Source organism: Drosophila montana, unplaced genomic scaffold (assembly GCF_035044405.1).
Source record: "Drosophila montana isolate Dmon_TW-CO22-7 unplaced genomic scaffold, ASM3504440v1 contig_413_1, whole genome shotgun sequence".
NCBI lineage: Eukaryota > Metazoa > Arthropoda > Insecta > Diptera > Drosophilidae > Drosophila > Drosophila montana.
In genome coordinates, this window is record NW_026998750.1 from 317,242 (window position 1) to 328,824 (window position 11,583).

General features: G+C 36.2%; 1 protein-coding gene across 1 annotated transcript; it reads right to left on the minus strand.

Annotated features, from left to right (window-relative positions):
- Nucleotides 1-734: 734 nt before the first annotated feature.
- Nucleotides 735-10,528, minus strand: LOC135439557 (nose resistant to fluoxetine protein 6). Its single transcript, XM_064698302.1, has 6 exons — nucleotides 10,111-10,528; nucleotides 5,103-5,505; nucleotides 3,312-3,385; nucleotides 2,723-3,252; nucleotides 1,161-1,817; nucleotides 735-1,106 (listed from the first exon to the last, which is right to left on the minus strand). Exons 1-6 carry the CDS (start codon nucleotides 10,415-10,417, stop codon nucleotides 834-836), a joined length of 2,244 nt encoding a protein of 747 aa, XP_064554372.1. The 5' UTR covers nucleotides 10,418-10,528; the 3' UTR covers nucleotides 735-833.
- Between the last annotated feature and the right edge of the window lie 1,055 nt (nucleotides 10,529-11,583).

Below are 11,583 nucleotides of genomic sequence, written 5' to 3' on the forward strand. Positions count from 1 at the left end.
GTGGTAAATTGGCGGAAAACGATTGTAAGAAAGTTATTTGTTTACCGTCCGATCAGTTTCAAAATCATTTTCAAAGATTTTTGAGAAAAATTATTTTATACGTGCCACGGGCAAGGCCAGGTTATACCCGCTAGTTTTATATATAGAGATATTCGTATATTCCCTAGTCAAAACAATAGCATTAAGATTGTTGCTTAAATAATTGGGTAGTTCCAATTTATTTATTTTTTTCATACATATGTATGTAGCTATTAGGTAGTGGCAGGTGGTGACGTTAGTTATAAAATGAGATATACCTGATCCGTGAACATTATTGTAAAGGCTACATGCCAAATTTGGTGAGACATCCTTCTGACATGGCAAGATCAACTCGGCGATTGATGCTGATCAAAAAATATATATTTTATGGGATCGTAAAGGCTTATTATTAATCAGCAAAGAGCTTATTGAGAAAGCAAAGTATACAAATATCAATAGGCAAAACATAGTGAACGACTAAAATGCAAAGGTCAAAATCTTTGTATTTGTCACTTGATAATAAGGGGCTGTCAGTAATTCGATATACTACAACTTATTTTCCAATCCTGAAGTATTTAAGCTGTTATTTTCGATGTATCCATATAAAGTTGATACTGGCTCTTCAAGACAGGACAGTTGTAAAGATAATATTAATCGCACAAGTATACTATCCGTATTGAACTGATAGTACTCCATGCAACTTTAAAGATATGAAGGCTGATTTAGTTAAATATATTATAAATAAAACAAAAAAAAATCATAATAAAAATAATTTCGTTCGTAAAACAAAAAAAAAACCATTTCCAAGTTTATAATTAGGCCTTTGATGGATCCACATCTGGGCTGGCTATAGCCACAATTTCTGGCACTTGATCAAGCACATGAGTGGTTGGGACTGTCTCCGTTATTTGATCGATGATCGGAGCCGCTTTAGATGGGTCAACGTGTGTTGGTTTTTTTGGTACTGGCTTGGCGTTGCTGCGTCCAAAAATGGCCTTCTCAATACCCAGAATGGGGGCCTCAAAGGCTAACGTTGCAAAGATGGAGATCGTCAGTGTGATACCAAAGTCGTGCCACCACCGCAAAATCTGCAACCAGACCAGCATTGAGGTAGGAAAAATAACATATTTTCGCTTTCTTACCGCATCATAGTCTGAGAAGTGGGTATCCGTTTGGAGCCTTGCGGCATTCACCAGCTGTACAATTCTGTGTATGACGTACATACAGTAGCACAGACGGCTAAAGCCCGTGAAGAAACCCCAAGAAAGGAAGTCGTTGATTAAGCCGCCGTGACCATTGTAACAGGCCCATACAATCCAACCAATGGCTAACGCCCAAGATGTGCGGCTTAGTGGCTCAAACAAAGCGCCCTCAATTAGTGGAGAGTTCGGCGTATGCGGCAGAATACGCCAGAAGGGACCCCAAAGGTCCGCCAGCATAGTGCCAAAGGCCACTACCCAGCCAATGATTACCCAGTGCTTGGCTAATGGAATCTGTCGTCCACGATTGCGCGTAAACAGGAAGTAGCCAAAGATAACTCCGATCAACCAAGTCGGAATGCGCGTATGCGTCGGGTAGTAAGTCAAGCGCTGTCGCAGATCAACATTATTATCTTGAACACGAAACAGTGTAAAATCGTTATGTAAGAAGGTTGCTACGGTGCAGCCTAGACAAAGTAAAGCAAATATCACAATAGGTATAAGCGCTTTTTTTCCCCATTTATATAAAGGTATAAGGAACAGCGGCGACAGGAAGTACAATTGGGTGTCTACAGCCAGGTACCAAGACTGTGAAACGCACTGTAATACAAATGTTACGATTAAAAATCATACTAAGAAAAAAAGAGGCTCTAGTCGGAAGTTCCCGACTAGGGGACACCCTGAACCATCTTCTACCAACATCAAATGCAGCTCGCGCTACGAGCTCGTTTGCTTTAGAAATAATAGAAATAAATTTTAAAAAAAATATAAAAAAAAAACAGTTCCCGCAGTAGGACTCCAACTCGTATCAAACCGCACTACTTGCTACCGTCTCTCCTCTACAGCCATACCAAGAATACATTCCAAATGAAAAAAAAACGAATCCAAATAGCAGCACATGCACACAATCAATCGCAATTTCAAAGCTGTTTATAGAATTCAGTGTGTATGTTTGTGTGTGTGTGTGTGTGTGTGTGTGTGTGTGGGTGTATACATTCTCAAAAAGACAATTGCTTTAAAATTGTTAAATTAGTGGGTAGATCAATTGTTTTATATATTTGATTTATAGATATGGGGAGGTGGCGGTGAGTGACGATAGCTATAGAGTGAAGCATACTTGATATATATACATATATATTTATTATTCTAGAAGCTACATGTCAAGTTTGGAGACTCCAGCTTTTAAAACCTAAGAGCTTTGCTCAAAAAACAGGATCCGATATCCGGTTTTATCGATTGCTTGGAAACAAACAAACTATGAAAACCTGCGTTCAATTCAATTTTAAGTCTCTAGCTCTTGTAGGTTCTGATATGGTTGCGTTCATACATACGGACAGATGGACACACAGACGGTCGTGGATAAATCCACTCGGCTTTTGATGCTGATCAAGAGTCGGAGATGCTTCCTTCTGCCTGTTACATTCAGTTGCAAAACAATAAACCCTTTTTACCCATTTTTAATGGGTTCAGGGTAGAAAAAGATTCCAAACAAGTGTCTTACTTACAATGCTGTAGGGAAAGGCATAGTTTTGCACATAAAGGAGTGTGGCCCACCATGTGTCCGCACAGCGTTGGTCTTGCGTACCCAGCTTAAACCACATGGGTCCGGCACCGGAATAGCGATACAGTGACATAATGTACAAAACCACGACAGCGACAACTGGTGTAAGACGGATATAGCGATGGAAGTACATCATCGGGATGTTCAGCTTGCCCTTGGTGCGCTCCATCTCTCGAAAAGCGCCCCAACACATCAATAGGCCAGACATGAAAAAGAATGTATCCACGCAGAGGGAGCCATTCTGTACAAGCATAGAGTAAGGCGTTTCTAACCACGTATAGTATTTGTTGCGATTTATGTGTGGCAGATCGTAGAAAGTCATGTAGCCGTGCCCAAAGACAACCCACATCATACTAAAGCAACGCAGACCGTTTAGGCAGTGGATAACATTTGGACTGTTAATCTTTTTGACAGTGAAAATCTTCGGTGCATTGTGCAGTACCGAGAAGGCTATATAAAGCGGTCTTTTAGGTGCTGCAAGACACAAGATTTCGAGCAATTATTGACGACATGTTCAATAAATATATACTTACCACCATTGCGGGTCTGCACAAAATCGTAAACGCTGCTGGCTAGCAAGAAAAATATTATCAGCGAAAAAAAAACGCTGCGTGAAGAGTTTAATATTATTTCGAGTTCAAAGTACATAAGAATGTTGCAGTCGAAAAGTTCCGACTTCTTAAAGTGTGCTCCCAGTGTGATAAAAAATTACATTATGTTCGTCATATTGTTGACAACGTTATTCTATACCTCGATAATAGACAACTCAATGTTAACTTTTTCTCTCTTTATTAGAATGCTAGAATGCTATCAAATTTAACCAAGACTATATGTCTGCGTACAGAGCTACTCAAACCTATTTCGTCTAACGCCTATTTTTAGAGAAAGTATTTTCCAACGCCCTTTAAATCGTTTTTTTTTTCATATTGTTATATATCCGGATTCTGTGTGTGTTTGGTGAAGGCCTAATTAGGGTTTAAAAACGAGTTTGAAGTCGATCGGACGACCCCTTTCGTCGGTACAACTTTCTAAGCTGTTTTTTCCACTAAAGCTCTTTTAGTGTGCACTTACAGTAAGGCTTAATTAGAATGTCTTACATTCAGCAAGTGCTCACTATTGTACCTAGGGACTTAAGCTTTCGATGTATATTAGGGTATACTATCATCAGGAAAAATGTTAAAAATGCTCACCTGGGAGCAGGTATCAAGGAAGGAGTTACCGTACTTTGTAACTTTAGAAGATATATTTAGATATAGATATAGATATAGATATAGATATAGATATAGATATAGATATAGATATAGATATAGATATAGATATAGATATAGATATAGATATAGATATAGATATAGCTATAGTTATAGATATAGATATAGATATAGATATAGATATAGATATAGATATAGATATAGATATAGATATAGATATAGATATAGATATAGATATAGATATAGATATAGATATAGATATAGATATAGATATAGATATAGATATAGATATAGATATAGATATAGATATAGATATAGATATAGATATAGATATAGATATAGATATAGATATAGATATAGATATAGATATAGATATAGATATAGATATAGATATAGATATAGATATAGATATAGATATAGATATAGATATAGATATAGATATAGATATAGATATAGATATAGATATAGATATAGATATAGATATAGATATAGATATAGATATAGATATAGATATAGATATAGATATAGATATAGATATAGATATAGATATAGATATAGATATAGATATAGATATAGATATAGATATAGATATAGATATAGATATAGATATAGATATAGATATAGATATAGATATAGATATAGATATAGATATAGATATAGATATAGATATAGATATAGATATAGATATAGATATAGATATAGATATAGATATAGATATAGATATAGATATAGATATAGATATAGATATAGATATAGATATAGATATAGATATAGATATAGATATAGATATAGATATAGATATAGATATAGATATAGATATAGATATAGATATAGATATAGATATAGATATAGATATAGATATAGATATAGATATAGATATAGATATAGATATAGATATAGATATAGATATAGATATAGATATAGATATAGATATAGATATAGATATAGATATAGATATAGATATAGATATAGATATAGATATAGATATAGATATAGATATAGATATAGATATAGATATAGATATAGATATAGATATAGATATAGATATAGATATAGATATAGATATAGATATAGATATAGATATAGATATAGATATAGATATAGATATATACTCACATAGCAAATATATCCACACCGCGAAATTCGACCGGTGCATCATATTTACACCATTTTTCCTGAACCATTTGAAAGTCAAGATCGATGACATCATTTCCATAAAAATGTGAAATTGCGTACTTAAGAAGTGAATCGGTTTTTTCAGCACTGCATGTACTGGGCACACATAATCCTAATTCAAAGATCTCAGGATCCGTTTGCTTGTAACTAATGCGAGAAAATTCCTCATGCCGGCGCTTTACTTTGCCGTAGAACTGGGTTATATTTAAACGTGCCAAACAATACTGGCCACGTAGATCATTGCCGTAGGTTGCTGACGCCGCTACGCACTCTTCGTATTGGCCCATGCTAATGAGATGGCCCCAAAAGAAGCCGACTGGCAGGCGACCCCACGTATCTGGGACTAAAAGGAATAAAATTGTTTTTATTCTAATTAATTTGTTTAATCAGAATAATAAATATAAATAACCAAGCGGGTATTACCTGCCATAACCATGGCCAAGGTTTTGTATACCATGAACCCATTATAAATGGATAAAATGTGTATAATGGTGTTGTGTAAATGTATGTAACAGGCAGAAAGAATTTATTCTTGGTCAGCATTAATGGTCAAGTCGATCTAGCCATGTTCATCTGTCTGTCCTTCCGTCTGTCCGTATACATTAACGCAAGGATATAAAAACCTACTAGAGCTAGAGATTTGAAATTTCGAAAGGTTTTACCGCGCAGCACGAGTTTGGTTTTGATAATCAATCACTTTCTCCGTTTCCAAGCAATCGAAATAAATCGTCTGTCCGTCCGTCAGTATGTATGAACGCAAGGATCTCAGAAACTATAAGACGTAGAGACTTGAAATTGAACGTAGGTCTTCCTAGTGCCCGCGCTGTATGAGTTTGTTTCCGAAAATCAATAACTTTCCCCGTTTCCAAGCAATCGATATCGGAATCCTGTTTTTTGAGCATATCTCTTAGGTTTTTAAAGCTAGAGTCACCAAGTTTGACATGCAGATTCTTGAATAGCCTATGTATACCTAGTATCTTTCCTTTTATCGCCAAAGCACACATGCGCTGCTATTTTAATTCGTTTCCCCTAGTCGGGAGTTCCCGAATCCGAGGAGTTCAAGTTTTTAGCTGTTATAGGTTCTGAGATCCTTGCGTTCATATATACGGACGGACGGTCAGAAATGGCAAGATCAACTCGATTATTGATGCTGATCAGGAATATATATACTTTATGGGGTGGGAGGTGCTTCCTTCTGCCTGTCACATACATTTGCACAAAAACTATATACTCTTTTTACCCATTTTCCATGGATGCAGGGTATAACAAGAAAGAGGCTCTAGACGGAAGTTCCTGACTAGGGGATACACTGAACCTTATATGTATGTTTTGAGATCTTTGAGTTCATACATACGCACGCATACATAATATTTATGCTCATCGAGAATATATGTATGCATATGGTACGCTTTATGAGGTCAGAGATGTGAAACTTATTTGAACCGGCTATGCACGCACACTAACACAAGATTTTATTTACATACAAGCATTTATGCGCTTGTCTGACTCCGTGGTTGCCTGCCTATTCGATGCAAATTTGACAAGATTCGAAGTTTTTGGGAATTATTTTCAAATATGTACATACATATGTATGTATGTATATTTTGGCGCGTACTGAATGCGATTTTACATTATATTCGAAATAATTGGTAGTTCATAATAGTGGGTATTACCCTTAACCAAAAAACATATACATATGTAGATAGGACATGCCGTAGAAATATTTGGTCACCAAAAAAAATTTGCATCTGGTCCAACGAGCGAGTAAGATATACATATGACATCTTTTGATCGCTCACACTACAGGAAACTTCTTTGGCTTTCTCTCTTCCATATGATTTGTGGGATAGAACGGCATCGCTGTTTTTTATCTCGCTCCCACTACAGGAAACTGCTTAGGCTTACTCTCTTCCGTAAGATTTGTGCGATAGAACGGCATCGCTGTTTATTTTTATCTCGCTCGCACCTACTCTCAGTGCTCTCAATGCTCTCTTTATGTCTAGGTACCGTTTAAATGTTTGTGTGTGTATGTTTCCGCACAAGCAAAATTGCCCACAAATTCAATTTTTGCCTGGCTGTCCGATGCAAATTTGACAATATTTTTGGATTTCTGAATTTCGAGCTCTACACACACACAGACACAAATGTGTGTAAATGGGCAGATCATGGGCGCAAAAGAAATTATCAATGTTGACCCCTTATTACCTGCAGCAGCCCGTTGGGCCGAAAGGGTAAACTTTTGGCAAACACCTGTACCTGCATATGTAGGTCAAGTGACTGATCACTACCCAAATTTTAGGAAATTTGTTTAAAAAATAAAATCTCTAAGATATTCAAAAATACCAACTATAAAAAAGGAGCAACTATATATTTAAAAAATAAATAATTTTGTTTGTCTTAAAATATTTAGCTTTTTCATATATGAATTTGATCTGTAGGTAATAAGGGGTCAACATTCATTCATCAATTCAAACCCAAAATTATAAAAAGAAGGGTGCACGACAGACGCGTGCCAAAAATGATATTTTCTTTTGCGTCCATGATCTGCCCATTCACACACATTTGTGTCTGTGTGTGTAGAGCTCGAAATTCAGAAATCACAAAATATTGTCAAATTTGCATCGGACAGGCAGGCAGGGAGTATGCGTGAATAGCAAGTCCAAAAACTTTTAAATGTACACATGCCAACGCTTAGGTACCCTTTCCAACAATAACGAGCTAAAATTAAAGAATTTCGCATCGACTTGGCAAACCCTTTCATTATTTCATATTACTCGTCCCCTCAAAAGGGAAGAAATGCCACCGACTTTTGACAAAAATTGAATTTTCGGGCATTTTTGCTTGTGCGGAAACATACACACACAAACATTTAAACGGTACCTAGACATAAAGAGAGCATTGAGAGCACTGAGAGTAGGTGCGAGCGGGATAAAAATAAACAGCGATGCCGTTCTATCGCACAAATCATACGGAAGAGAGTAAGCCTAAGCAGTTTCCTGTAGTGGAAGCGACATAAAAAACAGCGATGCCGTTCTATCCCACAAATTATATGGAAGAGAGTAAACCAAGGGAGTTTCCTGTAGTGTGAGCTATCAAAAGATGTCATATGTATATCTTACTCGCTCGTTGGACCAGATGCATATTTTTTTTGGTGACCAAAACTTTTCCACTGCATGTCCCATCTATGTATATGTTGTTTGGTAAGTGGTTAGATTCTTCTTAAGTCGGCTAGCATACGGATCGAAGCTCGCTGCGCTCTATAAATCTACGCAGTGGAGGATAATACTCAGACTTCGACATACATACATACATATATATTTAAGTTAAACTGAGTACAGTGAATCCCAAGTCTGCCATATTTTTCACGTCATATACCATAATACTTTGGGTATTCAATTGATTTTGACAAGTCAATAACGATATTTTGCAATCATTGGCACAATTTCAGATAGGATTTTAATTAAACTGTCAAATGGCCAGAAACTTAATACTAAGTATTATCACAATAACATAATGTTCAATTAATAAAAATTTTAGTCTGGAAAAGATTTAAATTAGTATTTTGCTTATAATATGACATGAAAATGTTGCATCATAATCTAATTATCCAAATCTAATCGTTCATAAAAGTTTACGAGCATATAGTGCTCAACAATTTAGATTTGAATTTTGATTTACGATGCGCCATTAAAGTTTTTGATAACTTATGAATGAGCCTCAAGAACAACCAAAACAGGCCTCAATTACCTAATTTATACGCCTATAGTATAGGAATACAAATTTTATACTATCATTGACTGCTCCATTGCTGCACTTAGTAAATGCTGATTGATTATTTACAAGGTTGTGCAAACAGAACCACTAATCAAGCCAATTGAGCGCACGCAAAAGAAAGAGGATTGGGTTGCAGGGACGAAAAAACGAAAAATCATAATAAGTAATATGATTCATTTAAATTCTAGTAAATCTCTGTCTATTAATAAAAAATACTCTTTGCATGATTGTCTTGGTAGTCAACTCACAGCTCAAACCATAGAAGCTATGAAGCTGATTATTCTGCAACCATTGAAAATGGCTAAAAAGTGTATAATAGTTTTGTGGAATGTTCGTAACAGACAGAAGGAAGCATTTTCGACCTCAAAACGTCTATATATATTCTTGAGAAGCATCAAAATAATTTTTTATTTTTAATAAAGCTAGTTATTTCTCCTTACCCACTAAATCGGTTAAATATTGGCCAAAACTTAAGCAAGCAAGTGGTTAGCGCGAGCTGTTTTTGGTTTTGGAAGAAGAAGGTTCAGAGTATCTCCTATTCGGGCACTCCAGACTAGAGCACTCTTACTTGTTTTGCTCTTAAGGGGATTCTACAACTCCATGAGGTATACATATACCAGAATGTCATAAAGATGTGGCAATCATAGGTGTGGCAAGGTGCGCAGCGTGTGTGTTTGCGCTTCTATGTATGTACATACATACATATATGTATATGCAAAGGCAGTTTGTGCAATCCCAGTTAGAGCCTTTTACTTCATTTGTTTTGTAAATAGCGAACGAGGCATATGAAAACATTCAAAATTGACCGCATCCAATTTTAGAAATCGATGTTTCCAAACAGACAGACAAACAGACTAGATAAGATATACTACAATCGACCCTCAACAGCGGATAATTTATATATATTTTTTATGGTCACATATTTCTTTACCTATTTTATCTATTTGAAATAGGCACGCGGTATAAAAATGTAGTTACATTACGTATATTTTCAAATACCGGGCAAAGGGGTTAGATATATCCTACATTTAAAAACTTGATTATCGATCGGGGGACAATATCCATATGCCAAATTCGAGTCTTACTCGGAGAGGTGTGTGTGTACCTAGATATCGTTTTATATTTGTTTTTTACCCATGTTCTGGGTGCAAGTTAAATATGATACTTAGCTTACATTCTAGAGCCCACTCCTCCATGTTGTCGATGGCGTCACGTATTCGTGCTACGTCCCTATCGCAGAGAGCATCATCGTAGAGTCGATCATTAAGCGAATCCTTGGAGTCACTTCGCACCATATAACTGCCAGTGGTATTAGCCTTTTGTGTGGCTAAAGCAAAGAATTGATAGGACAGGCTAGTCTGCATTGGTGTCGAATATCCAGTAAGCAATTCTCTGCTATTATTTGAGTAAGCTTCAATCAAAGTGGCTAGCAGCAAAAGCAACGTTGCTTTTAGCAGGCCCAGTTTATGGTGCTGCGCCATAGTTCTTGCTATTCTGATCCTTTTTGTGTTCGTTTTCTGGGGAATATCACAAGGTAATTGGAGATGCGTGCCAATTGCACGAGCGGGTAACTAATTGTATAGCCAATCGACTCAATAGCTTTTATAGGCTAAAGTGACCACTTGAGGTGTTGTCAACATCGACGCCAACGTCGTCGTCGGAGCTGCCGCGATGACCAAACGCTTTCGCGCAAGAAATTTATAAATATATTTTCATATACATAGATACAGTCCCTGGCTAAAAGTGATAAGAAACTTTATAATCAATTGCTTATCTTTTTGACACGCTAGGCGTTTGCTGTACACTAGCGCGGATTTGGCTGGGATTTGTTGCACACTCGTACCCATGTCCATACCACTGGTGTAAATTATGTCAAAGCAGACTTTAAAACTGTACTGATAAACCATGACGATTTATTACTGAACGCTCTTAATTAAATTACTGGAAAGCCCGAAAATAAACTATTGAACTTTGATCGGTGCATGCAAGGTGAGTAAACCTCTCTTAACTTTTTCTGTAGCTTTAATTACACTTGATAACGCCATTATCAATTTTTCTCGATATGTGTAGTTTATTGAAAAACCTCATAGCTATATGATCAGTGGTATGAACAATGAGTTATATTATATGATAACCGCCCTCAGGGCACTAACACAAAAATAAAAAACAATTAACATTAAGATACATTAAATAAAATTAAACAATTATTTAAACAATTTAAAAAACACATTGTTTTACACGTATACGCGGTTGAAACTATTTGGCAGTTCAATATATATCTGTATAAGTGAGCGCAGTTTTCGGTGTCCGTTTTGTAGTATAGTCGTCTGTTGTTTGGTGTGTTTATTATGTGTTACATTTTTATACCCTGAACCCATTAAAAATGGGTAAACAGGGTGTTGGAGGGTTGAAGAAGAGGGTTCAGGGTATCCCCTAGTCGGGAGTTCCCAACTAGAACCTCTTGTTTGTATATTATTTTGATGTCTTAATTTGAAGTCCGATTTGTGTTGAGTTATTCTTGTTTTTAGCTTGGATTTTGTTGTGCCGATGTACACGCTGTTGCAAATATTGTTGTTGTCCCTGCCACATGATATTTTGTAAATGACGTTACTTTTATCCAACATTGGTATTTTTGCCTTTGTATTAT

Excerpts from the sequence above, each read along its gene's own strand:
- LOC135439557 (XM_064698302.1), bottom strand. The coding sequence starts at position 10,417 with ATGGCGCAGCACCATAAACTGGGCCTGCTAAAAGCAACGTTGCTTTTG. Across the intron at positions 5,506-10,110 it reads GGAGGAGTGGGCTCTAGAAT|TCCCAGATACGTGGGGTCGC; the intron begins GTAAGCTAAGTA and ends TATTCCTTTTAG. Across the intron at positions 3,386-5,102 it reads GGTGTGGATATATTTGCTAT|CGTTTTTTTTTCGCTGATAA; the intron begins GTGAGTATATAT and ends CTCTTCACGCAG.